The following is a 27,643-nucleotide window of genomic DNA, read 5'->3' on the forward strand; positions in this document are numbered from 1 at the left end:
GATAGCGTCATTTGACTGACGTCAGGGATTCTGCAACACAACACTAAGCAATTAGTTTTTCTTTGTTTTTATCTAATTTGGCTGTTATATCCACGGCGCCTTACAAAGGTACTTCAAGATTTAGTATTGCATTTGATTCAAATATGCATACATTTTAGTTAAGTATGAGGCATAGTCCTTCTGCGTTGTCTGGCTATGGCTGCACTTTTGTGTTAAATCAGTTTGTGAAAAGCAATACCCGGTGTCTGTACTCTGCAGACGAGGATGTGACCAGAAGTCAACTTTGCTGCGGGACGACGAGGAGGGGGAGGCAGACAGGCCGTCTACATTTTTAGCGGAATGGAGACGTGGACTCCCAACCCCCGAGCTAAGCCATTTATACCCCGCCAGCAAAGAAGCTTGTATCTCACTTATAAATACAAACTCTTCAATAAGAGGACTATTCGTCGATTCTGTCAGGTATGACAAAAGTTTATTGGTCTAATTATAGATTGATACAGAAAAGCTTGCCAGTTGCAGTTGCACACACAGGTGTAACAGCAGCCTCATATCCACAAAATGCCCAATGAGAGGCAATTTATATTGCGTTTTACTACTGTTTTATTTTTGCAATGCTTGCTGAACAAGTAAAGCGCTTCGCTTCGTAAAGCAGTCACATGGTCCAGCTGCCCAGCAAGGCATCACATGTCGTCGTTTACAGGTCTTGCGCATATGAAGCGTGCCTTGGTACATGTACATGTGGACACATCCCTCCCATAAATAGACACAAGCCTAGAAGCCACGGCACATTTCGTCTCATTACTAACTGTTCCCACTTTCAACCATATATACGTTTTTTTTTTCTTTCAGACTTTGTAAATACTTTCTCAGTGGTTGTGTGTATCGTGAGCTTGGAAATGTAGTCAGATAGAAGAAGGGTGCTGGGGGAGCCTCAGGAAAAGAGAAAAAAGATTTTACAGAATATAGAGCATATTAAAACACAATTTCATCCTTAAATACTGTTACTTTAACCCATTCCATTCTAAAGATTATAAATACTGTTAAATACTGTTACTTTAACCTATTCCATTCTAAAGATGTAATTTTACGAGTTCAGACAGATAATACCTGACTGTACATCTATTTTTCCCCCCCTCTAGTGTAGTTGGTCAAAAAATGTCTGGTGAATTTTCGTCCCCCCTAATCTTTGGCAAACGTTTGGTTAAAAAATATCTGGTGAATTAAATGAATTTAGTACTACAAGTACTAAATGTACGTAAGTAATTTTTGTTATTTTTCTGCACTAAATTAATCTATATTTATTATTTTCATGAATTTAGTAATTTGATTACAATAAAATGTATACCTAAAACGATTACCTTACTAGCCATTTTCACAGCAATGAGTAAGTCTGTTTTCCTTAGTTTACATATTGTATACTTGGGGGATTTTTTTTTCCGTTTAATGTAAAGACATCATCCAAAGTTTAACATTAATAGGTAATCAAAATCATAACTGCATACTGGGACTCATATTTATGATTATTCTGTTTGTTTCTTGTTTTTTTTTCCAAACACAGGCTGGTGCTGTACTGTTTCTACTGGTAACTGTCTTAGTCAATATTAAACTCATCCTGGACACAAGAAGAGTTGCGAATGAAGAAGCAGCAGCTCAAGAATACGGTAATTTGCATCTATTTTATGTTCTGCTTAATTATACACTGGTTACATTATAAATAAAATATATTTTTCTTGTAGAGGATGTGATTCCCAACATGGAGACTCCTCGCAGACCGGCAAATGGGCACAAGATTCTTGACATTGAGGTGTACTCCAGCCGCTCCAAAGTTTACGTGGCAGTAGATGGCACCACTGTGAGTAAGAAAGTGTACCAGATAAATAGAAATACTATTAGAGAAGAATATCTACATAATATAAATATTTATATTTAAACTGAGTAACAGTTTGAACATTTTTGTATTTTAACCATTTGTTGAAAATGTTGTTGTAAATATCAATAGAGAAAGACCTATCTTGTTTTAGATGGACAAAAAAGTGAAAGCCACTTTTTACTTGTATCCATATACTGTAACAGCCTGGAAACGCACACTCTCAATATTTGCACAATTTGTATTAAATGTTGCGTTACATTCACTTACTGTTTTCCTGCAGGTATTGGAGGATGATATGCGGGAGCAAGGCAGAGGCATCCATGTGATTGTTCTCAACCAGGCTACAGTAAGCACTGTATTTTTTTTTTTTTTTTTTTTTTTTTTTTTTTTTGCTTGAACCAGTCTTTCACTTGACTGTTTAGTAGTCGACTAGGGATAACATTTGGGGAAGGGTGTCAAAGTTGCAATTTTTTTTTGTCTGACATTCGGGTCAGTACTACTGAGTACTGAGTACTGATTCACATGAAATCAAACATTACTATGTTTCAGTACCTCAGTACATCTTTGTAAGGAATGACTGTGTGGGTGGAAGGTGAGACATTCTATGGCATACATAAACGCAGCAGAACTTTCACATGAGCCATTTACCAGCTAAAAACAGTCAAGTGAAAGGTTGCATGTTCCAAGCAGCTTACGCATGATTTAGTCTTCAGTAGACTTTGTTATAGTGATGGTCTTCTGACTGAACCCCTAAAAACAACTGCATTTCATTCAGAATGCCACAATTTAGGGTCTGACCACAAGACAAAACAATTATATCTTTTTTACAGGCTTATAATTGCAATCTTTTTCAATACTTTTCCTGCAATGTACCTTTTTTTTAGTATTATTACTATTAGTTATCAGTCATAGTTGAAGAGGTTTCTTCAGTATGGTTTGTATAATTCTGCTAATGTACAAATGGCTCCAAATCAATGTGGTTCCTAAGTAGTTCCTCATTTTATGGTTCTTAGGGTCATGTGATGGCCAAGAGAATTTTTGACACCTACTCACCCCACGAGGATGAAGCCATGATCTTATTCCTTAACATGGTGACCCGAGGACGTGTTCTTATATTTACCATAAAGGTAAGCTATTTCTTCTCATTGTTTCAATCGCGTGTCATTTACAAGCAAAGTTTCACAAGAAAATAAGTATTGCCTTGGCCATACTACACAAATGCAGCCTGATTTGGACCCGTTACAGACAAATGTAGTATGTCATGGTCGGTTTTGAGTTGTTTTAACGTAATTTTGAGTTGTTTTACCGTGTTGTGGCCCAATGTAGTGAGACACACATACCCATTTGTCGTCTGGCATCTGGAACACTTCAAGACCATGACAATGATTTTTTTTTTCCCCACTCTTTTGTATGTCTTAATTCTGTACAGGATGAGGGCACGTTTCATCTCAAGGATGCTGCCAAAAACTTGCTAAAAAGTCTGGGCAGCCAGGTGTCTCTCATTCTCAGCTGGAGGGACATGTGGACTCTGGTGGTGAAGAAAGGAGGTAGAGTTTCTTTAAAAATGAAAAAAAAATGTATGGTTCAACAATAAAATAGATAGTGAAATCACCCTCTAGGCTTCACATTTTTTTAAACATAATTTTCATGCATGCTTAACCAAAAACCACTGGTTACACTTGTAGTCAACTTGACTTGCACAAAGTGATCAATCGTTGGCAGTAATTTTCAACGGTCACATTAAATGAGATTCTTGAAACTGAATTCCCAATCCCACCAAGCTCATGTTACGTTTTTAATTCTAAGGGCCCTATTTTCATGATCAGGCGCAAGTCTGTCAATCAGCAAGGTGAAAACAGAGTTGGGGTCATGCCATACCGAGACATTCCATTTTTGTAGACTGACGCAACCAGGCTGAGTCAGTGCGCACCATGTGCACATTTAGACCAAGTCTGTGCACGACATGTGCGCAGTTAAGTTGGCGTCTGCGCACGCCATGTGCTAGAATGTGCCACTTTTTACACATCAAGCAGTTCACTTTTTGTTACCTCAATGTCAGATGTGCTGGGGAAGCAAACTCTCTGGGTGCCGGCATGCCCAAAAATGCGCCATACCGTCCAAACAATTCCCCCAAAGGGAAAACTATAATTGAGCTTGCACAAAATTTGATGTGATGGTACTTTGACCATGCGCACGTGCACACGTCTGCCTCATTGGGGTCTTAAGTGTTTACAAACACAGGCAGAACCAAGAATCGACAAGGCTACACAAGTACCATAATGTGTCGGGTCAGACTAATTAATAAATTGGCTGATTAAATCAGTCCTTTATTGCTGTCCAAACGCGGCCAAAGATAATCAGCCTAATGGCCAGTATTTGCAGAGTATTTTTACTTTTTACCCCTAGACCCAAGCTTTCTCATGGGAAGGCGTGGTGAGCAAATTGAGGAGGTTGAAATATTCTCCCCAGCAATTCACAACGTCCCGAGTCAAGGTCAGCAGCAGCAGCCCATCCACACTACTGATGCATTGCCAAAATCCCCACCATCAACTGCCACCCACCTCTCTGCACACCTGACCTGTCCCCAAATATGGTGGCATATAGGAAGGAGGGCCCATGTTGCCTCTTCAAGCAGGGCCCCAAGGTTTCAGGGTTAGCCACCACGCGGTCATCAATGAGCCTTCATTTCAGTTTTAGAATTTCTCAGTACTTGTTCTAAATGTTAAACTTTAGAGTGAATTGAAATCAAATTCAATTAAATTCACTTCATGATGTTTTTTTTAAGTTTCGTATCTCAACTCACAAGCTTCGTATTTAAATTTCTAGGTCAAGTATACGGTGAGAAGCATTCAAAATCTCCTGCTCTTTCCACCTGGGGCGATCCAGTTCTTCTTAAAACAGAAGTCCAGCTCACTGCTTCTGAAGGTAAGTCGAAACTACTATTAAACGTTTTCTTTTTATGAATTTATATAGTGTATCTATAATTTTAATCTATCTTGTTACAAGTTTGACATGCAGCACATTGTTCACGGACTGTACAATACAAGGTAGAGCTTTGAATTCCAGCGCCTGCTGGCTAATAGCGTTAAAAGTTCAAAGTTTAACTGTGCAAACATCCACTTTATTTCGGATCCCTTTTATTAATTTTTCACTGGTCCTGTTGACATTGTTGAAAAAATGTTGTGATTCAGAGTACAATAACTACTGATTTCAAAACAGTTTTGAACGTAAGTTTGCATCTGTGCCCACACTTTTAATTGATGCCTGTCCTGTGAAAGTAGACCTTCCATTTTGCCACAAAGGCAATTTGCAGTAAAGACCTGCTGACATTCTATTGCAGAGGGGTCGAACGAATGGCTTTAGCTCTTATTTGTGATGATTTTGCAAGCATTCGTGTGATCCCGGTGTGCGGACTGAATAGCGTTATGTTTACAATCAGCTATTTAAATACATGAAAATGCCTTTTCTGATTCAAATGTAATCATTTGAAAAGCCGTTTGTCACTACTGGTCAAGTGACTTAAGATGGCCCTTAATGGGCTTTATTATGTTGAAATTTAGAAACCTGAGAAGATCCCAAGTTTCCTGATGTGATTACCCTTTCAGAAGCAGAGTGCCACTGGGCAGACACCGAGTGGAACAGGCGCAGAAAGCTCTTTTGCAGCAAAGTGGAAGGGTATGGCAGCATCTGCAGCTGTAAAGACCCAGCACCCATTGAATTCAACCCAGAACCTGTAAGACACAACGACAAAAAATTCTTTAATTTCTACAGGGTTGTCAGGGTTTCTTTACACAATTGCTCTCAATTGGCTTTGCACCCAGAAAATTGAAAAAAGAAAAGAAAAGATCAGTCTCTACTAAACGTTTTTGTCATTATTTGTTGTTAATATTCAAATTACATTTTGTAGTCCAGACAGTCTGTGTGTTTTTCTTAACCGAGCTAAATAGAGGCGATTGGTTTACGCTCACAAAAAATGTGGTGTGTTAAATATTGGATGGCAAGTCCTCTACATATTGGTGCAAGTTTACGCCAGTTATCTCGAGCTGTGACGTCAATACTTCACTCAAATTGTTCTTCGTGTGGCAATCAGTGATGGTGTTTGCAAATTAGGCATCGTTCATCAATGAGATGGATTACCTTATTTAAATACCCAAAAATAACACTGGCACACAGAGATACTTTCTGCTTGCCATTTATAAAGCACTCCACCGTCTTTGTGAATTAGATGCTACTTGTTTGCTCCCTTTTTCCTGATCCTGCTACAGAATTTTTTACACTTGCACACACACACTCGAGTCCACGTGAGACAGAGTTTCTTACCAGTATCTCCATTTTCTTTCCTCTAGCTACCCAATAATAGTGTCTTCAATGTCCCAGTAGCTGTCATTGCAGGAAACAGACCTAACTATCTCTATCGGTAAGAGGTCCTGATTTAAGATGGGAATGAGAGTTGGTCAACATAATGCAAACTATCTTGTTTTGTTTTTTGTTTTTTTTAAGTTGAATGGGATGGATGGATGGACGGATGGAATTTTGTTATTAATCAATGATTGTGAAAGTCAATTCAACTATTATCTGTTTTCAGGATGCTCAGGTCGCTTCTTTCGGCTCATGGTGTTAACCCACAAATGGTCACTGTCTTCATTGATGGATATTATGAGGTACTGTATCGGTTTTTCCTTGTTTTGTTTTTGTTTTTCCAAAAACTGTTTAAATCAGAGATCCACATATTAACATTTGTTTTTAACTGAATTTAGGATTTCAATTTTTGGTGAGGAAAATGTTCATGCTATTTACAGAAGACGTTTTTTATTATTGACTAGAGAATTTTGTCGAATGTTTTTGCCACAAAAACTGCAGCATGTTGATTAAGATATGAGTCATTCCAAGTCAAACCACACACCTGCCCTGGGACCATATTTGGAGGGCCTCATCTTTTGTTTTAAGGTAACTACAGACCTGTAAATTTCTGTACTTTACAGAATATGTATGTATTCTGTCCTTTTCTGTCAGAATCAGTACTTAAAACACATAGGGGTGTGGTTTTGAGATGTATAACCCTTTAAAAATGTTTTTTTTTTGTTTATGACTAAATACATTTTGGAGGTTCTTGGAAATGTTTTGCGTTAGTGGAGTTTCAGCTGATCTAATATTTTAGTTTGACTCTACCATGTATTGAGAGGTTCAAAGTACTCTGGCCTTTGTGAGGGAACAGGTAGGTTCCAAAAATGGCTAAGGGGCCGAATGGCCATTTTGCACCCCCTAAATGCGGCCTGTTGTTGGCCATGTGGGCACATGATGGGAGTGATCTTTTTCACCTCATCACTTGTCACTTTTCATCAATGTATTGAACTCCTGCCAAAATTGTACTACCCATCTTATTCACTATGAACTAAGCCTTTGCATATGAAACTGGTTTTGGAGTTTTGTTTTTTTAAATCCTACTGTTGGTTAAAATGTCAGTTAATGTTTCAGGCAGTAAAAATACACGTAGTGTACATGATTGGGACACTGTAAGCCTGGTAGTCAAGGTCAGACTGGAAAAAGATTCATAGATGGGAGTCTATGTGAATGCAGGTGCTATAGGGGGGCTGCCCCTTCTCCTTCCCACTATGCATATAATAAAATCTGTATTCAAATGAGCATAAATGATAATCAAAAGTGTGTGTATGTTTTTTTTATTTGTTTGTTTTGTTTTGCTTTTATGCATGTCCCAGGAGCCGATGGATGTGGTGGCCCTTTTTGGACTGAAGGGAGTTCAGCACACACCAATCAGCATCAAGAATGCTAGAGTGTCACAGGTAGACACACAACATTCATGTTCAAGGAAGCTAACAAGGTTCAGACTGTGAATAATTTTTATAAATGAATAAATACGAATGAGGAATGGGCAAGGCATGACAGGCCTTATTTGTATAGCGCATTTTATACAACTAACCCAGTGCTTCTCAAATAGTGAGGAAGCCCCCCTGGGGGGCTTGGATGATCCCAGGAAAAAGGCTTTGTTTTTTGTCATATGGAATGTAATTGCAATAAAGTAATAATTTTCATCATTTTCTTTTAGTTTCAGGCACTTTGGTGCGCTTCTGTTTTTCTGTTTTAGACTAAGCTGTAACCCGTATAAACGCGATAAAAATAATTAACAGTTGTTGAAAGTTGATTTATATTGTGTTTTTCTGTTGTTAATGTTAGAAAGGATACATGTGTAGATATACTTTCATCAATATGAAGCTTATTTATAGTCAGTGCATCGACGGGGGGGGGCATAAAGTTTTCTCTTTTCTAGGGGGGGCCTGGCAAAATAGAGTTGAGAAACACTGAAATAACCCAATATACTTCACTTAATTAGAGAACATTGAAAGACATTTTAAAACAATTTTCTCTTTTCTAGGCCCCCCTAGAGAACATTGAAACACATTTTAAAACAATTTAAGTGTTTATAAAACTAAGGAACAGAAATTAGTGTGGGTGTTCATACCAGGTTATTGAAACTGAAATGGGTATCTTTTGCGTTTATAATTACATGCAAATTGGTATTGAAAGAGAATCGGTCATAACAGATCAACAGTCCCTGGTGGTCTAGTGGTTAGGATTCGGCGCTCTCACCGCCGCGGCCCGGGTTCGATTCCCGGTCAGGGAACTCGCTATCTCAGAATGCATTTCACCTTGTAAGTGTGGGTGTTCTTACCAGGTTATTGGAAGTGGAATGTTTTTTTTCTGCCTCTATAATCACATGCAAGTTGGTATTGAAAGAGAATCAGTTATTTCAGATAAACATTCCCTGGTGGTCTAGTCGTTATGATTCGGCCCTCTCACCGCTGCGGTCTGGGTCCAATTCCTGGTCAGGGAACTATCTATCTCAGAATGCAGTTTACTTTGTAAGGGTGTGGGTGTTCATACCACCTTATCATACCTCTGAAACTGAATAGGTTTTCTCTTGTGTTTATAATCACATGCAAGCTGGTAATGAAAGAGAATCGGTTATTGCAGACCAACAGTCCCTGGTGGTGTAGTGGTTAGCATTCGACGCTCTCACCACTGCGGCCTGGGTCTGATTCCCGGTCAGGGAACTTGCTATCTCAGAATGCAGTTCACCTTGTAAGGAAGGGTGTGGGTCTTCTCACTGCTTTATCAAACCTCTGAAGCTAAAAAGGGTTTCTTTTACGTTTATAATCACATGCAAGTTGCTATTAAAAGAGAATCGGTTATCCCAGATCACCAGTCCCTGGTGATGTAGTGGTTAGAATTCGGTCCTCTCACTGCCGCGTCCGGGGTACGTTTCCCGGTCAGGGAACTTGCTATCTCAGACTGCAGTTTACTTTGTAAGGGTGTTGGTCTTCATACCTCTCAACAGGGTTTGTTTTGTGTCTATAATCACATGCAAGTTGGTGTTGAAAGAGAATCGGTTATCACAGACCAACAGTCCCTGGTGGTCTAGTGGTTAGCATTCGATGCTCTCACCGCTGCGGCCCGGTTCCGATTCCCCGTCAGGCAACTAGCCATCTCAGAATGCAGTTCACCTAGAGAATCGGTTATTTCAGACAAACAGACTCTGGTGGTCTAGGGGTTAGGATTTGGCACTTTTACTATCGCCGCCCAGGTTTGATTCCCTGTCAGGGAACATGCTATCTCAGAACGCAGTTTATTTTGTAAGGGTGTGGGTGTTCATACCACCTTATCATACATCTGAACAGGGTTTCTTATGTGTTTATAATCACATGCAAGTTGGTATTGAAAGAGAATCGGTGATCACTGGTCAACACTCCCTGGTGGTCTAGTGGTTAAGATCCGGCCCTCTCACTACCGCGGCCCGATTCCGATTCCCGGTCAGGGAACTTGCTATCGCAGAACGCAGTTTACTTTGTAAGGATGTGGGTGTTCAGGCCACCTTATCATACCCCTGAACAGAGTTTGTGTTTATAATCACATGCAAGTTGGTATTGAAAGAAAATCAGTTATCACAGATCAACAGTCCCTGGTGGTCTAGTGGTTAGGATTCGGTGCTCTCACCGCCGCGGCCTGGGTTCGATTCCCGGTCAGGGAACTTGCTATATCAGAATACAGTTCACCTTGTAAGGGTGTCGTTGTTCTTAACAGGTTATTGAAACCGAGATGTTTTTTTTTTCTGCATTTATAATCACATGCAAGTTGCTGTTAAAAGAGAATCGGTTATTTCAGATAAACAGTCCCTGGTGGTCTAGTGGTTAGGATTCGGCGCTCTCACCGCCGCGGCCCGGGTCCGATTCCCGGTCAGGGAACTTGCTATCTCAGAATGCAGTTCACCTTGTAAGGATGGGTGGGTGTGTTTTACTGCCTTATAAAACCTTTGAAGCTAAAAAGGGTTTCTTTTACGTTTATAATCACATGTAAGTTGCTATTAAAAGAGAATCGGTTATTTCAGATAAACATTCCCTGGTGGTCTAGTGGTTAGGATTTGGCGCTCTCACCGCTGCAGCCCGCGTTCGATTCCCGGTCAGGGAACTTGCTATATCAGAATGCAGTTTACTGTCTAAGGATGTCGGTCTTCATACCACCTTATCATACCTCTGAAACGCAACAGGTTTTCTCTTGTGTTTATAATCACATGCAAGGTGGTATTGAAAGAGAATCAATTAATTGAGATAAACATTCCCTGGTGGTCTAGTGGTTAGGATTTGGCGCTCTCACCGCCGCAGCCCGCGTTCGATTCCCGGTCAGCGAACTTGCTATATCAGAATGCAGTTTACTTTGTAAGGGTGTCGGTCTTCATACCACCTTATCATACCTCTTAACAGGGTTTGTTTTGTGTCTATAATCACATGCAAGTTGGTATTGAAAGAGAATCGGTTATCACTGATTAACAGTCCCTGGTGGTCTAGTGGTTAGGATTCGTCGTTATCACTGATTAACAGTCCCTGGTGGTCTAGTGGTTAGGATTCGTCGCTCTCACTGCCGTGGCCCGGGTCCGATTTCCGGTCAGTGAACTTGCTATCTCTGAATGCAGTTCACCTTGTAAGGTTGTGTGTGTTCTTACCGGCTAATCAAACCTCTGAAACCAAAAAGCGTTTCTTTTGTGTTTATAATCACATGGAAGTTGCTATTAAAAGAGAATCGGAACTTACTATCTCAGACTGAAGTTTACTTTGTAAGGGTGCGGGTGTTCATAACAGTTTATTGAAACTGAAATGGGTTTCTTTTGTGTTTATAATCACATGCAAGTTCGTATTGAAAGAGAATAGGTTATCACAGGTCAACAGTCCCTAGTGGTCTAGTGTTTCGGATTCGGTGCGCTCACCGCCACAGCCCGGGTCCGATTCCCGGTCAGGGAACATGCTATCTCAGTGCAGTTTACTTTGTAAGGGTGTGGGTGTTCATACCAGGTTATTGAAATTGAAATGGGCTTCTTCTGCGTTTATAATCACATGCAAGTTGGTATTGAAAGAGAATCAGTTATAACAGATCAACAGTCCCTGGTGGTCTAGTGGTTAGGATTTGGCGCTCTCACCGCCGCGGCCCGGGTTCGATTCCCGGTCAGGGAACTTGCTATCTCAGAATGCAAGGGTGTCGTGTTCTTACCTGGTTATTGAAAGTGAAATGGGTTTTTTCTGCTTTTATAATCACATCCAAGTTGGTATTGAAAGAGAATCAGTTATTTCAGATAAACATTCCCTGGTGGTCTAGTGCTTAGGATTTGGCGCTTTCACTGCCACGGCCCGGGTACGATTTCCGGTCAGGGAACTTACTATATCAGAATGCAGTTTACTTTTTAAGGATGTCGGTCTTCATACCACCTTATCATACCTCTTAACAGGGTTTGTTTTGTGTCTATAATTACATGCAAGTTGGTATTGAAAGAGAATCGGTTATCACTGATTAACAGTCCCTGGTGGTCTAGTGGTTAGGATTCGTCGCTCTCACTGCCGTGGCCCGGGTCCGATTTCCGGTCAGGGAGCTAGCTATCTTAGAATGCAGTTCATCTTGTAAGGGTTCTGTGTGTTCTTACCAGGTTATTGAAACTGAAATGGGCTTTTTCTGCGTTTATAATCACATGCAAGATGGTATTGAAAGAGAATCGGTTATTTCAGATAAACACTCCCTGTGGGTCTAGTGGTTAGTATTTGGCACCTTTACCGCCGCAGGGCAGGTTTGATTAACTTACTATATCAGAATGCAGTTTACTTTTTAAGGATGTCGGTCTTCATACCACCTTATCATACCTCTTAACAGGGTTAGTTTTGTGTCTATAATCACATGCAAGTTGGTATTGAAAGAGAATCGGTTATCACTGATCAACAGTTCCTGTTGGTCTTGTGTTTAGGATTCGGCGCTCTCACCGCCGCGGCTCGGGTCAGATTCCCGGTCAGGGAACTAGCTATCTCAGAATGCATTTTACCTTGTAAGGGTTCTGTGTGTTCTTACCAGGTTATTGAAACTGAAATGGGCTTTTTCTGCGTTTATAATCACATGCAAGTTGGTATTGAAAGAGAATCGGTTATTTCAGATAAACAGTCCCTGTGGGTCTAGTGCTTAGTATTTGGCACCTTTACCGCTGCGGAGCAGGTTTGATTCCCGGTCAGGGAACTTGCTATCTCAGAACGCAGTTTACTTTGTAAGGGTGTGGGTGTTCATACCAGGTTATTGAAAAAGAAATGGGCTTCTTCTGTGTTTATAATCACATGCAAGTTGGTAATGAAAGAGTATCGGTTATATCAGATCAAGAGTCCCTGGTGGTCTAGTGGTTAGGATTCGGCGCTCTCTCCGCCGCGGCCCGGGTCCGATTCCCGGTCAGGGAACTCGCTATCTCAGAATGCAGTTCACCTTGTAAGGGTGTGGGTGTTCTTACCAGGTTATTGAAAGTGAAATGTTTTTTTTCCGTGTTAATAATCACATGCAAGTTGGTATTGAAAGAGAATTAGTTATTTCAGCTAAACATTCCCTGGTGGTTTAGTGGTTAGGATTTGTCGCTTTCTCCGCCGCGGCCCGCGTTTGCTACCCGGTCAGGGAACTTGCTATCTCTGAATGCAGTTCACCTTGTAAGGTTGTGTGTGTTCTTACCAGCTAATCAAACCTCTGAAACCAAAAAGGGTTTCTTTTGTGTTTATAATCACATGCAAGTTCGTATTGAAAGAGAATAGGTTATCACAGGTCAACAGTCCCTAGTGGTCTAGTGTCTAGTGCGCCACAGCCTGGGTCCGATTCCCGGTCAGGGAACATGCAATCTCAGTGCAGTTTACTTTGTAAGGGTGTGGGTGTACATACCAGGTAATTGAAATGGGCTTCTTCTGCGTTTATAATCACGTGCAAGTTGGTATTGAAAGAGAATCAGTTATAACAGATCAACAGTCCCTGGTGGTCTAGTGGTTAGGATTCGGCGCTCTCACCGTCGCGGCCCGGGTCCGATTCCCGGTCAGGGAACTTGCTATCTCAGAATGCAGTTTACTTTGTAAGGATGTCGGTCTTCATACCACCTTATCATCCCTCTTAAACTGAACAGGTTTTCTCTTGTGTTTATAATCACATGCAAGCTGGTATTGAAAGAGAATCGGTTATCATGGATCAACAGGCCCTGGTGGTCTAGTGTTTAGGATTCGGCCCTCTCACCGCCGCGGCCCGGGTTCGATTCCCCGTTACTGTATCAGAATGCAGTTTACTGTGTAAGGATGTCGGTTTTCATACCACCTTATCATACCTCTTAACAGGTTAGTTTTTTGTCTATAATCACATGCAAGTTGGTATTGAAAGAGAATCGGTTATCACTAATCAACAGTCCCTGTTGGTCTATTGGTTAGGATTCGGCGCTCTCACCGCCGCGGCGTGGGTTTGATTACCGGTTAGGTAACTTGCTATATGGGATTGCAGTTTACTTTCTGAGGATGTGGGTGTTCATACCTCCTTATCATACCTCTGAAACTGAACAGGGTTTCTTTTGTGTCTTTAAATCACATGCAAGTTGGTATTGAAAGAGAATCGGTTATCACACATCAACAGTCCCTGGTGGTCTAGTGGTTAGGATTCGGCGCTCTCACCGCCGCGGCCCGGGTCCGATTCCCGGTCAGGGAACTTGCTGTCTCAGAATGCAGTTCACCTCGTAAGGAAGGTTGTGGGTGTTCTCACTGCTTTATCAAACCTCTGAAGCTAAAAAGGGTTTCTTTTATGTTTATAATCACATGCAAGTTGCTATTAAAAGAGAATCGGTTATTCCAGATAAACATTCCCATGTGGTCTAGTGATTAGGATTTTGTGCTCTCACTGCCGCAGCCCGCGTTGGATTCCCGGTCAGGGAACTGGCTATATTAGAATGCAGTTTACTGTGTAAGGATGTCGGTCTTCATACCACCTTATCATACCTCTTAACAGGTTATTTTTTTGTCTATAATCACATGCAAGTTGGTATTGAAAGAGAATCGGTTATCACTAATCAACAGTCCCTCTTGGTCTATTGGTTAGGATTCGGCGCTCTCACCGCCGCGGCGTCGGTTTGATTCCCGGTCAGGTAACTTGCTATATGGGATTGCAGTTTACTTTCTGACGGTGTGGGTATTCATACCACCTTATCATACCTCTGAAACTGAAAAGGGTGTCTTTAAATCACATGCAGGTTAGTATTGAAAGAGAATCGGTTATAACAGATCAACAGTCCCTGGTGGTCTAGTGGTTAGGATTCGGCGCTCTCACCGCCGCGGCCCGGGTTCGATTCCCGGTCAGGGAACTCGCTATCTCAGAATGCATTTCACCTTGTAAGTGCGTGGGTGTTCTTACCAGGTTATTGGAAGTGGAATGTTTTTTTTCTGCCTCTATAATCACATGCAAGTTGGTATTGAAAGAGAATCGGTTATCACTGTTTACCAGTCCCTGGTTGTCTAGTGGTTAGGATTCGGCGCTTTCACCGCCGCGGCCCGGGTTCGATTCCCCGTTAGGGAACTTACTATATCAGAATGCAGTTTACTGTGTATGGATGTCGGTCTTCATACCACCTTATCATACCTCTTAACAGGTTATTTTTTTGTCTATAATCACATGCAAGTTGGTGTTGAAAGAGAATCGGTTATCACTAATCAACAGTCCCTGTTGGTCTATTGGTTAGGATTCGGCGCTCTCACCGCCGCGGCGTCGGTTTGATTCCCGGTCAAGTAACTTGCTATATGGGATTGCAGTTTACTTTCTGACGGTGTGGGTGTTCATACCACCTTATCATACCTCTGAAACTGAAAAGGGTGTCTTTAAATCACATGCAGGTTGGTATTGAAAGAGAATCGGTTATAACAGATCAACAGTCCCTGGTGGTCTAGTGGTTAGGATTCGGCGCTCTCACCGCCGCGGCCCGGATTCGATTCCCGGTCAGGGAACTCGCTATCTCAGAATGCATTTCACCTTGTAAGTGTGTGGGTGTTCTTACCAGGTTATTGGAAGTGGAATGCTTTTTTTCTGCCTCTATAATCACATGCAAGTTGGTATTGAAAGAGAATCGGTTATCACTGATTACCAGTCCCTGGTTATCTAGTGGTTAGGATTTGGCGCTTTCACCGCCGCGGCCCGGGTTCGATTCCCCGTTACTGTATCAGAATGCAGTTTACTGTGTAAGGATGTCGGTCTTCATACCACCTTATCATACCTCTTAACAGGTTAGTTTTTTGTCTATAATCACATGCAAGTTGGTATTGAAAGAGAATCGGTTATCACTAATCAACAGTCCCTGTTGGTCTATTGGTTAGGATTCGGCGCTCTCACCGCCGCGGTGTGGGTTTGATTACCGGTTAAGTAACTTGCTATATGGGATTGCAGTTTACTTTCTGAGGATGTGGGTGTTCATACCACCTTATCATACCTCTGAAACTGAACAGGGTTTCTTTTGTGTCTTTAAATCACATGCAAGTTGGTATTGAAAGAGAATCGGTTATCACACATCAACAGTCCCTGGTGGTCTAGTGGTTAGGATTCGGCGCTCTCACCGCCGCGGCCCGGGTCCGATTCCCGGTCAGGGAACTTGCTGTCTCAGAATGCAGTTCACCTCGTAAGGAAGGTTGTGGGTGTTCTCACTGCTTTATCAAACCTCTGAAGCTAAAAAGGGTTTCTTTTATGTTTATAATCACATGCAAGTTGCTATTAAAAGAGAATCGGTTATTCCAGATAAACATTCCCATGTGGTCTAGTGGTTAGGATTTGGTGCTCTCACTGCCGCAGCCCGCGTTGGATTCCCGGTCAGGGAACTGGCTATATTAGAATGCAATTTACTTTGTAAGGGTGTTGGCCTTTATACCACCTTATCATACCTCTTGACAGGGTTTGCTTTGTGTCTATAATCACATGCAAGTTGGTATTGAAAGAGAATCGGTTATCACTAATTAACAGTCCCTGGTGGTCTAGTGGTTAGGATTCGGCGCTCTCACCGCCGCGGCCCGGGTCCGATTCCCGGTCAGAGAACTTGCTATCTCAGAATGCAGTTTACTTTGTAAGGATGTCGGTCTTCATACCACCTTATCATACCTCTGAAACTGAACAGGTTTTCTCTTGTGTTTATAATCACATGCAAGCTGGTATTGAAAGAGAAACGGTTATCACAGATCAACAGTCCCTGGTGGTCTAGTGGTTAGGATTCGGCGCTTTCACCGCCGCGGCCCGGGTTCGATTCCCCGTTAGGGAACTTACTATATCAGAATGCAGTTTACTGTGTAAGGATGTCGGTCTTCATGCCACCTTATCATACCTCTTAACAGTGTTAGTTTTGTGTCTATAATCACATGCAAGTTGGTATTGAAAGAGAATCGGTTATCACTAATCAACAGTCCCTGGTGGTCTAGTGGTTAGGATTCGGCGCTCTCACCGCCGCGGCCCGGGTCCGATTCCCGGTCAGGGAACTTGCTGTCTCAGAATGCAGTTCACCTCGTAAGGAAGGGTGTGGGTGTTCTCACTGCTTTATCCAACCTCTGAAGCTAAAAAGGGTTTCTTTTATGTTTATAATCACATGCAAGTTGCTATTAAAAGAGAATCGGTTATTTCAGATAAACATTCCCATGTGGTCTAGTGGTTAGGATTTGGCGCTCTCACCGCCGCAGCCCGCATTGGATTCCCGGTCAGGGAACTTTCTATATCAGAATGCAGTTTACTTAGTTAGGGTGTTGGCCTTCATACCACCTTATCATACCTCTTGACAGGGTTTGTTTTGTGTCTATAATCATATGCAAGTTGGTATTGAAAGAGAATCGGTCATCATTGATTGACAGTCCCTGGTGGTCTAGTGGTTAGGATTCGGCGCTTTCACCACCGCGGCCCGGGTTCAATTCCCCGTCAGGGAACTTACTATATCAGAATGCAGTTTACTGTGTGTCAGAGAAATCTCAGAAAAGAAGACTAGGACAAGCCTAGCTGCTTAAACAGCAAAAAGAGTAACTCAGACCAGCCAAGATTGACTTTTCTATGCCGGCATAGGGAAAAACAGCTTGGGCAAATGTAACTCGTGGGTCTTCCAACGCTAGTTTTTCCCTGCCCAGCCGTCCCCCCCTGGCTTTTATTGAGTAGAAGCATAGCAGATTACAAGACACAACAAAAGAGCCAGCCGGGCGCCACCGGCAGCTGGGCCAAGGTCCCGGCTCACACTTTCGTGCGTCAACAGTTCTATCTAAGGACAGGGTCAAGATGAACTAGGATTGCATAAATGGGTAACAATGAACTAAGAACATAATGATAACAACCTAATATATGATTCCCTTCACACTGTGTAAGGATGTCGGTCTTCATACCACCTTATCATACTTCTTAACAGGGTTAGATTTGTGTCTATAATCACATGCAAGTTCGTATTGAAAGAGAATCGGTTATCACTAATCAAAAGTCCCTGTTGGTCTATTGGTTAGGATTCGGTGCTCGCACCGCCGCGTCGTGTTTGATTCCAGGTCAGGTAACTTGCTATATGGGATTGCAGTTTACTTTCTGTCGGTGTGGGTGTTCATACCACCTTATCATACCTCTGAAACTGAAGAGGGTTTCATTTGTGTCTTTAAATCACATGCAAGTTGGTATTGAAAGAGAATCGGTTATCACACATTAACAGTCCTTGGTTGTCTAGTGTTTATGATTCGTCTCTCTCACCGCCCCAGGCCTGGTTCAATCCAGCACTTTTCAACATCTAGATGAAAAAGCCTTGCGCCTCTGACTCATTTTGCCAACCTCTTTGCATATACTATTATCAGCAGTTTAAAAAAAATAAATGTTTTGTGTTCAGTTCCTCAAAAAAATGTTTATAAAAGTTCATAATGTAATGTTTTAATCTCACTAGAAGCATTCTAATTACTACCCATCTTGATTTTTTTTTTTTTTTTAATGAACGCAAGTACAGGTAAACTGAATTTTATAATGTTTAGTTATTAGCTGCTAATAATTGTGGTTCTTACTAATGTTGCAAGATATCTTTTCAGATAAGCATATCAAGGTCAAAATTTTAAACTTTAAATTAAATTATGCCATCAGATTTAATAAAGATTTCAAATGATAATTTCTCCGTATGCATGTTTTCCCATTTTGTTATTTTCTAGGTTAGCAGTTACTTTTAATTGCTTTTAATTCCTTGAACTTTCCTTGCTTTGTCACAGCACTACAAGGCCAGTCTTACAGCCACATTCAACCTTCATCCAGTGAGTATTTTTTTTTAAATGATCAGTAGTTCTCTTGTGTGTCATATATTTGGAATTGTTTGGAATATATTTTGTCATTGAATTGTCTAAATGGACCTTTCCTAAAATAATCTTTTATTGAAAGGAGTTTCCATTAAATAGTTCTGATTTTTTGAATTTACATTACAAAAGAGTGTTTCATCATCTTGATCGTAATCTTACTATTTTAGAGTCAATTTAGTCTTTTTTTTCAATGAAGAAAAACATAATTCACATTCATAATGATTTTTACCCCTATTTTCTCCAGGAGGCCAGATATGCTATTGTATTAGAGGAAGATTTGGACGTCTCCGTTGACTTTTTCAGGTGTGCTGGAGCCCATATATGTTCTTCATAAGTAGATAGATAGATAGATAGATAGATAGATAGATAGATAGATACTTTATTCATCCCCGTAGGGAAATTCACACGTAGTATGTGACATTTGTGTAAAGATCGCGCTGTTTGATTCGTGAAAGGCAATTTCTTTGGGCCTGTCACATTCTTAAGTTGACAGTTACAAATGTTACAGCGATTCTTAAAATGACCACCAGAGGAAGTGCTTAAAGCATGGAATAGGACGAAAATGCATACTAACAAACGTCAATAGTGAAACCCGGGTAACCAAATAAAAGACTGTCACCTGGACATCTGCGAAACTTGGCCCCTTTTTTTCAGGAATAATGAAACATTCAAATACTTTCTTGGGATTATATTATAGGTTAGGAGTGGTTAAGGCCATGCAATAACAACAGAAAAAGTGGATTTTAATTAAACAAAAATTGAATAAAAAGGGCACTTATGTTTGGCATAAATTATTTTATTTGTTTTGTTTCCACAAATTTGCTGTGGTGGTCCTTGGAAATATTGCTTTTCAAAAAGGGGTCCCCGACTCCAAAACGTTTGAAACTCCTGTTTTATGGCATATATAACGCCATCGGCATCTCTGAGCACACTTTTTTTTTTTTTTTTTTTTTTTAAAAAAAAAAGCATTTCATTTCAAGGATGCTCTTGACTGCATAAAATGTAATAGTAAATAAAAATAGAAAATATGGAATGAAGAAATTTGTTTACCATGTTGGTCAGCTCCTTAAAATATAGCTACTTAAATAATAGTCAAAACACGCCAGATCAAATGCTTTGTTTTAAGGAAATATTACGAAAATAAGGCATCAAAATTGATATACGCAATGCATCATATACCGAACGTCATATTGCCATAAGCGTATTGTTACTTCATAACACGGTATATCGATATTATTGCCCAGCCCTACAATACTAGAAAGATTCCATGTTAGAGAACACAGTGTCATGGCGTAGCAAACAGCAGCCATTCGGTGCGTCCGCCAGCACAACGTGGGCGTTACAAACGGAGCACAGTACAGATCTCTACACATGAAAAAAGGCATTCTGGGTGAGACAAACTTTTTTGTGATCACCCAGTGTCCCTTCAAGGGTTATGTTTGAAGCTATGCATTCTCGTCCTACATTTGCACAAAGGGTTACATGTTTTAAGCGTCGCTGAAAATAATTGATCGCATAAAAAGTGTAATTGATGCAAACCCAATTTTACCTTTTTGTGTTACTAGTTTTCTGAGTCAGACCATCCATCTGTTGGAAGAGGATGACAGCCTTTATTGCATCTCAGCCTGGAATGATCAGGTGAATAAACTGCTTTGTTCTATGAAATAACGACATAATGGTTAAGCACATCTTGATGTACAGTGTAATCCATTTTTCGCACCAAACAGTGAACACCTAGGATTTGCTATTGATCGTATTGTTATCGTATTGTTTTTTTTTTTAATGGCTGCCAAAATTTAAGTCCCACAATCATACTCAGGTGACTGGGGACTACCATTTTTAAAGTTGCGCAACCCTCGCTTTAACTTCTGTTTGCATTAAACAGGGCTATGAACACACAGCAGAGGATCCAGCCTTGCTTTACAGAGTGGAGAGTATGCCCGGCTTGGGCTGGGTTCTGAAGAAGAGTCTCTACAAGGATGAACTGGAGCCAAAATGGCCAACACCTGAGAAGGTGCAGGATTCTTCTTTTTGTCGCTCTGTCAAGATACCCATGTTATTATTAGGGGTGTTCGATACCACTATTTTTCACAATACTTATATCAGTATCGGTATTCAACTCTAACACTCATCAATACGACAATAAAAAGGCATACCAATGAGAAATTACTGGGCGTAATTTACGTGATAACTATTGGACAGACAACGATCGGCCCAACATTGGTACAAAATAACATCACTACGTGTGCTCTCTTCTATTGGCCGCCGTTCCTACATTGTGGTGCAGCCGTAGCACAATGAATGGCATGTCACATATGCGTCGGCAGAAACTGATTTTGTGAAACCTATTAAACGAGGTGGATTGGGTGTTTGGGACTGTGTTGTTGATACGATGCTGAAATAGTATAGTATGTGTCTCTGTAGTTGTGGGATTGGGACATGTGGATGCGAATGCCAGAGCAGAGGAAGGGAAGAGAGTGCATCATACCTGATGTGTCCCGTTCCTACCACTTTGGCATCATCGGCCTAAACATGAATGGATATTTTCATGTAAGATATTCAATTCCTTTGAAAAACCGTCACATTTATTAACTTGTTCTAATACAGAATATCGGTCATGATCTTGTTTGTACTGTGGATTTTTACATAGGAGGTGTATTTCAAGAAACACAAGTTCAACACAGTTCCTCACGTGCAGCTGAAAAACGTGAACAGGTGTGTACAGCCATTGACTCGTGCTTTTATTAGACGGGACATACAATACTTACAGTTCTTTGGTTTAATAATATGGAAGAACGTGGGTATTTTTGTACTCGTTTCCGCAGCTTAAAGAAGGATGCTTATGAAGTGGAGATCCAAAACCTGCTTCGGTGAGTGAAATTTAGCTGAGGCAAGGAACATGATTTTTGCGTGTTCATTTCGGTGAATAACAAGAGGTTTGGAAAAATAGAAGATCTCGCTCGGATTTTTTTGATGTAAGACTTTGGGATTCCAGGGAAGCAGAGGTGCTGGACCACACCAAAAACCCGTGTGAGGACTCAATGCTGCCGGACTCCGAGGGGAAAGTTTATGTCATGTTTATTCAAATGGACACTGAGACAGACACCTCCACCTGGACAGAGCTTGCTAAGGTAGAGACACGTCTTGTGATTTGAGTTGCATGATTTTCAACGTTGCTGTCGGAACTTTTCTTTCCTTTAATGCGTTTTTTTGTGTCAGAGATGCTTTGGCAAAGACAATTTGTTTTCTGTGAATGAATGGTTGTCTATTCTCATCCACTTTTTTAAAAGTATTTCATCTTTTGTGTTGATCTCTGAGAAAACAGTCGCTGTGACAAAAAGGCCATTAAAACATAAAAAAACATGTTTACTTTTAACCTCTCACTGTAATGGATCCCTTATATAACCCTTATATAAGCTTGGGTTCATATCGTTTTTTTGTTTGTTTTTTTTTATACAAAAAAAGGTAACCATTTTGAAATGTCATTCAAGTAATCATGTACTCTAATAATGTATTGTAGTAATAAAATAAATAAATCATGTTTTATTTGTTCTTAATGTTGTCAGTCACGACGTTTACCCACTACTGATGACACAATACGAACATGACCAATATTGTCTGTAACATGCGGCACAAATTTCCACTTACGTGCTTGTTTATTTTTGTTATGAAATGTCAATCAAATATGAGAAATGAAAGATGAAATGAAAAAAGAATTGATATTTTTCTTTGCAACTTCTCCCTGTGCATTAATGCTAGCTGCTCAGAGTGCCTTGCTTGGAGTAACTTCCTAAAGCCTCTATGGGCGTATGTGAAAAATTACACATACTCCCTTTAAGCTTTCAGAGACATTTTAAAGGGAATTTTGTGCGGAATTAAGATGTATCAATATCTCAATTTTTTTTCTGCGTTTGCGAAAGCGCATCACAAAATACCTGTACATGTGATGCGTTATACGTACTGGCAAACTGTATATAAATACAGGTATGGATGCATGTATGTGTGTACTATTAATAGAATACAGTATGTAAATACCAGTGTGGATGTGTCTCCTGCCTGTCTTAAAAATCGACGTGTCTCCCTCATTCCTCTACCAAGTGCCTCCATGTTTGGGACCTGGATGTTCGTGGAAATCACAAAGGCCTGTGGAGACTCTTCAGAAAGCGGAATCATATCCTGGTGGTGGCCGTGCCGATCTCACCATACTCGTAAGTTTCATTCTGTACATTTTTTTGCATATGTTTGTTCAATGGTGGTCCTTGACTTTCACGCGTACGCCTTCTGTGATGTCGGACTCTCGAATAAATAGCCGTCATGCTCACACGTACGCATTACTGGGCTACACTGGCTTTTTTTCCGGAGCTTTTAAACGTCAACAGAATATGGAGAATAATTTTATGAATTAAAAAAAATATAATATATACATTTAGCAAAAAAGAATTTAAAATGAAATTGACTTTAGTTAGGGTTATTATAACTATTATAGCAATGATAATGATGTCAGTTGATGTTAGGCCAATGGAGAAGGCCTTGGGGGCCCTGACCTCCCACCACTGTGTTTATTATGTTTATTACATACGTATAAATGTATCAATATTTTCAATAAAGGGGCACTGTGTAAGACTTTGACCATTTTTCATTAAAAAGGGATAAATTAAATGATTATGAATTTCCAAAACTTGCAAATGAATGCGTACCAGTATGTTTTAAATATAATCGTAGGTCTAGTTATCATTAATTTATATTATATGGGGAGGCAGCCATGTTTGTTCTAGCTACGGACAATGGTAAACGCAACACCTCCTGATGTCCGTAATGAAAACCTGTCAAATCTTACTCAATGTCCCTTTAATTCACACAGGGCAAAATATAGACATGCAGATTTGAATATACAGTACTGTTAACTGTACATAAACAGCCACAGATATTTGGTAAGTTTAGTAAGTTTCAACTCAATCAATCTGTAAATCAAATCAATCTGTAAAGCACAGCACACTTTGAATATGATGTGGGTCGTGATTAAAAAATAAAGCCCAGCATACTGTACAAGCGGCCCACAGTATGAAACGAGGCAACTCAGGCAGCTCATTGGGAAGCGAAGGACAACCCAGAACAAAATCACATTGTCATTAAGCTGTGTTGTGTGTACAATTTTGAGAGGGGAAAACGATTCAATTCCGATTTGAAATGAGGTTGTAACTTAGCTTCCTGGTGGTCATGGGACCACTATACCTACAATACATCACATTACCAAACAGATGAAAGGCACTAATAATTCAAATGTCTTATCTTCTATTTTTTGGAACCAGTGTGAAAAAACCTGCCAATGTCAAACCCATCCACTTGGAGGCTCCAACCAAAGAAGAGGGTGTACCAGCAGAGCAGCTATAAACCTCGCTTTTGCACTCTCTTACACGTATAGACTGACGGTGTGCTTACCACTACCACACAACAACTTTGAACCAGCCCAGGCCTTAACGATTTTGCCCACCACAAATTCTACCACTTGGGACCTGCAACCCGTTTTTTATGATCAAAGGAAGGAATATCACAAAATCTGGCCCAAACTATCTGCGGTTGCTAAGGGAATTTTTGACCACACTATCCCGTATCACTAGGTTTGCTTTGAATTTGTTTTTGTTTTTTTGTGGAACATGTTGCCTGTTTGCGGTTTATAGTGATCTGTTTTACTATTTTTTATGTTATTATAAATACTGTACAGTATTGAAAAATATATTTATTTATGAAAATGCTGTGTTATTTCTATATTTAAAATAAACATTTGAGCAGCTAATCAATCGGTTTGGCTGCTGGTAACATCGTGCATTTTTGGATAGAACTTGAAATAAATATTACACCCAAAGCAGAGCTGGTTAAGATTCGATAAGGATGATTTGATGGCGGTTGTTTTGCGTACTTAAGACAAGGTGCTTGGCTTTGACATGACATCACTCGAGAAATTCGTACGTAATCACACTATCGGCACCTAGCAATACTGTGCAGTATTCATTGACATTTTTCGGGGCTGGTGTTGGGGGGTGGTTACGTTGTATGTAAGAGTGGACTTACCGGTGTGGAGTAAACGTTTTTTTGAATTCAATTTGAATTTGAAGTTTAATTCTAAAGGCATTTTTCCCATAATGCAATGGGAACACATACGTCAGGGTTTTTCTTCATAGTTTTCAAATCTTAAAAATGACTACTAATAATGTTTTCTTTCTGTTTTTTACTCATGCTTTCAAAAGTATTCAATGTATTTTGCAACCGACAAGAAAACATGTTCAAATGTATTGGAACAGGTTTGCCAGTCAAAAGTGTTTACTCCACAATGGCAGTTCCACGTTCCCGTAGGATTGCAATTAAAAGGTGTCTTGTGAATTTCCATTTGTTAATAGCGTGCAGGAAGAGTTTAACTAGAGTTTGAAAAATAATAAATAAACTTTTTATTTTTTTATGCTATCACCTATTGTAGGTGGGTCTGGAACATATCCCCAAAATAAACAGGTTCAACGTACTGTATTAGCTTAAATGAGAAAATACTGTAGTCATTTATCATTTTCAGTACATGTCAAAATTATTTTAAGTCCAATTATTTGGGGTATTTTTTTTAAACTACTGAATGTTTCAGTCATTCAACACAAACTATATGTTTGTCTCTATTTATTTGCCACTATAAATTGAAGCAGATGGTTTTTTAAATTCAGACTCTGCAGATTTTTTAAAATAAATCTAACAGAATATTGAAATCATGTACATACATATATATTTGGATGAAAAATGTAAAGCGTTTGCATATTTTTGCATATAGAAGCTGAGTTTGAGTGAGAGTTCTTTAAACAATTCTACTGAAAGTAAAGCAAAGCTTTCAGCAACGTCAATGTCACTTTTGGCTTAATAGAAATCTGAGTATTCTTGATATTGAAATTTGTGTCTCCATTTTATCCAGCCTCAATCTGTGAATATTTACTCCGTTTAATGCACCGACAAAATATCCGATCAAAGACAACTGAGCCACACTGCTAATAACGTTAAAAATGCAGCAGGCTCTTGAGTGTTTTTTTTTTTCCTCAGTCAAGGGGTGTAATACTTGTGTTAAATCAAATTATATTCTCATGGAAAACCACATGGCTGAGAGTCTGTTACATTTAAAATCTTAACATCATCCAATGACATTGGTGATGTGTTTATGGTATGAGTACTCGGCTCTTGACTACTCACCGATAACACTGCTAAAACATTTGACACATCAAATGTCTATTATATCACTCAAGTAAGACCATTTGTTTAGTTTTGGCAAAGAGCAGAACAGTCAGTCAAAACAAAACACTAACAAATCACAGGATCAATTTCAATCATTAACAAAAGTGCAACTCCCTGTTTTCATCTATGTTCAAAAATTTCAAAACAATACATAATCAAATGTTAATATTGACCATTAAGCATACCACGCTGAAGTTGGGAACTGTATGATTAATACACACGAGTCAGTAAAAGCTCGATGTTGTCTGTAACTTCATTCTGCAGGAAAAATAGACCTTATTAATGCACTGAATATTAATATATACCGTAGTTTTTTTTCAGTCAATGAACGCAGGTACCTTTTCTAAAATAAGTAAATGCATTAAATCCTGTAATTATCACATTAATTTAGTTCAGGCATTTCCAAACCCGGTCCTCGAGGGCCACCTATCCTGCATGTTTTTGATGTTTCAGTCATCCAATGCGGCTGATTCAAATGATCAGGTTTGGTGTGAGGCTTCCGCTGAGCTTGCTGATGATCTGATCATTTGAATCAGGTGTGGTAGGAGGACAGAAACCTCCAAAACATGCCGGATAGGCGGCCCTCCAGGACTGGATTTGGACATGCCTGAATTAGTTTATGTTAAAGTTTCCAAATAAACCTACATGAGTCCGTAGTTTGAATCCAGCTCCCTCCGGCATGCCTGTGCGAAGTTTGCATGTTCTCCCCGAGCCTGCGTGGATTCTCTCCGGGCACTTTGACTTCCTCCATGGCACCAAACAAGCGTTTGCGCATTGCAGGTTGCGAGATAACGTTTGCATTTTGCACCTCATCAAATCACATTGAATCGCAAAACAGAACTCTAACTACCAAAAAAATATGTTGATCATGTCTAGAGCTGTAGTATACACTGGAGGAAAATGTTCCAATTTACCATAATTTTACACACATTTTTGGGCAAGAAATGCCTGGCGCAAAGTACGCAGTGGCAGCTAGCTATCAACACGCTTTGGCTAGCTACTGATGCAGCTATACACATTACAGAGTAATGTGTATGTGTAGCTCCCACGTCAATAATCATCACATTGGTGGTGCTAAACAAGGTACAAGCCATGCTTATTTCTAAGCTAACCTAAGATGGACACGGCGAGTGCATTTAACACTGGAATTTGGCTCTTGGGTGATGCAATCAATATTTAAGCCTTGCTAACACTAAAGAATTCAAATCTCTTGAACGAAAAATGTTATCACTGACTTGGATCATGGATTTAAGGAGCAGCTACTGCAAGCAGTAACACTGAATTGTCGATGTCAAGGGGAACGTGACTAAACGTGTGTGGCATGACCTGAAAATGGGTAAGGTGGTTCCAGCACATTTTTTGGCCGCTAAATCAATTTAAATGTTTTTTTTTTTTCATATTTTTTATCTTATTGTTTACCCTTTCTTTAGTCTCAAATATATTAAATGTGGCTCAATGCATGTATGTATTTGTGTTTCTTACTTTCTCAAGTTCACCATGAAAGAGCTTTGCAAATACAGCGTATGTCCATGTACGGAGTCAGTGTCTCACATATTTCAATTGTAGTTGGACATCTGAAACAGAACCACATGAATTACCAAGGCCTGATTGTTTTGTTTGTTTGTTTTGTATTTTATATATGTGCATTCTCAGTATGCCTGAGAGATGATTTGTGATAGCGACTTGACATTTCTTAGCTTTTTTGTTGCATCATGCAAATAAAGATATTTTTTAGCCCATTGGAACCATTATTTCATCTTTTTTTTTTAAAATGTCATTCTTGTATGTTATTACGAGATAGAAATATTGAAAATGAATAAACTTGAAACTGTCCTTAGACTCGTGTTGAGTGCCATTGAAGGCA

The 27,643-nt window shown here is 40.0% G+C and overlaps 1 protein-coding gene and 14 non-coding genes across 15 annotated transcripts; all 15 read left to right on the top strand.

The window, feature by feature from the left end:
* On the top strand, nucleotides 1–27,524 carry pomgnt1 (protein O-linked mannose N-acetylglucosaminyltransferase 1 (beta 1,2-)). Its single transcript, XM_088426514.1, has 22 exons — nucleotides 1–108; nucleotides 259–459; nucleotides 1,559–1,661; nucleotides 1,737–1,852; nucleotides 2,151–2,216; nucleotides 2,884–2,997; nucleotides 3,300–3,417; nucleotides 4,697–4,795; nucleotides 5,476–5,603; nucleotides 6,217–6,287; nucleotides 6,456–6,531; nucleotides 7,588–7,671; nucleotides 18,436–18,477; nucleotides 18,764–18,822; nucleotides 20,085–20,157; nucleotides 20,405–20,533; nucleotides 20,944–21,069; nucleotides 21,170–21,234; nucleotides 21,345–21,389; nucleotides 21,515–21,650; nucleotides 22,618–22,727; nucleotides 23,829–27,524. The coding sequence occupies exons 2-22, from the start codon at nucleotides 340–342 to the stop codon at nucleotides 23,908–23,910; spliced, it is 1,962 nt and encodes a 653-aa protein (XP_088282640.1). The 5' UTR covers nucleotides 1–108; nucleotides 259–339; the 3' UTR covers nucleotides 23,911–27,524.
* Nucleotides 8,439–8,510, top strand: trnae-cuc (transfer RNA glutamic acid (anticodon CUC)). The gene has a single exon. It is a non-coding gene; the product is annotated as a tRNA-Glu (tRNA).
* On the top strand, nucleotides 9,843–9,914 carry trnae-cuc (transfer RNA glutamic acid (anticodon CUC)). The gene has a single exon. It is a non-coding gene; the product is annotated as a tRNA-Glu (tRNA).
* Nucleotides 10,057–10,128, top strand: trnae-cuc (transfer RNA glutamic acid (anticodon CUC)). The gene has a single exon. It is a non-coding gene; the product is annotated as a tRNA-Glu (tRNA).
* On the top strand, nucleotides 11,317–11,388 carry trnae-cuc (transfer RNA glutamic acid (anticodon CUC)). The gene has a single exon. It is a non-coding gene; the product is annotated as a tRNA-Glu (tRNA).
* trnae-cuc (transfer RNA glutamic acid (anticodon CUC)) lies at nucleotides 12,571–12,642 on the top strand. The gene has a single exon. It is a non-coding gene; the product is annotated as a tRNA-Glu (tRNA).
* On the top strand, nucleotides 13,193–13,264 carry trnae-cuc (transfer RNA glutamic acid (anticodon CUC)). Its single transcript has one exon. It is a non-coding gene; the product is annotated as a tRNA-Glu (tRNA).
* Nucleotides 13,838–13,909, top strand: trnae-cuc (transfer RNA glutamic acid (anticodon CUC)). The gene has a single exon. It is a non-coding gene; the product is annotated as a tRNA-Glu (tRNA).
* Nucleotides 14,487–14,558, top strand: trnae-cuc (transfer RNA glutamic acid (anticodon CUC)). The gene has a single exon. It is a non-coding gene; the product is annotated as a tRNA-Glu (tRNA).
* trnae-cuc (transfer RNA glutamic acid (anticodon CUC)) lies at nucleotides 15,124–15,195 on the top strand. Its single transcript has one exon. It is a non-coding gene; the product is annotated as a tRNA-Glu (tRNA).
* Nucleotides 15,761–15,832, top strand: trnae-cuc (transfer RNA glutamic acid (anticodon CUC)). Its single transcript has one exon. It is a non-coding gene; the product is annotated as a tRNA-Glu (tRNA).
* trnae-cuc (transfer RNA glutamic acid (anticodon CUC)) lies at nucleotides 16,199–16,270 on the top strand. Its single transcript has one exon. It is a non-coding gene; the product is annotated as a tRNA-Glu (tRNA).
* trnae-uuc (transfer RNA glutamic acid (anticodon UUC)) lies at nucleotides 16,419–16,490 on the top strand. The gene has a single exon. It is a non-coding gene; the product is annotated as a tRNA-Glu (tRNA).
* Nucleotides 16,633–16,704, top strand: trnae-cuc (transfer RNA glutamic acid (anticodon CUC)). Its single transcript has one exon. It is a non-coding gene; the product is annotated as a tRNA-Glu (tRNA).
* On the top strand, nucleotides 17,071–17,142 carry trnae-uuc (transfer RNA glutamic acid (anticodon UUC)). Its single transcript has one exon. It is a non-coding gene; the product is annotated as a tRNA-Glu (tRNA).
* Nucleotides 27,525–27,643: the final 119 nt, after the last annotated feature.

The sequence above is a fragment of the Hippichthys cyanospilos genome, chromosome 10, assembly GCF_059441005.1.
Source record: "Hippichthys cyanospilos isolate Australia breed blue-spotted pipefish chromosome 10, RoL_Hcya_1.0, whole genome shotgun sequence".
Taxonomy (NCBI): domain Eukaryota; kingdom Metazoa; phylum Chordata; class Actinopteri; order Syngnathiformes; family Syngnathidae; genus Hippichthys; species Hippichthys cyanospilos.

Bases quoted from the DNA above. Each gene is read 5' to 3' on its own strand.
- pomgnt1 (XM_088426514.1), top strand. From the start codon at position 340: ATGGAGACGTGGACTCCCAACCCCCGAGCTAAGCCATTTATACCCCGC. The intron at 460-1,558 runs GTATGACAAAAG...TTCCAAACACAG, and splicing joins CTATTCGTCGATTCTGTCAG to GCTGGTGCTGTACTGTTTCT. The intron at 5,604-6,216 runs GTAAGACACAAC...TCTTTCCTCTAG, and splicing joins TTGAATTCAACCCAGAACCT to CTACCCAATAATAGTGTCTT.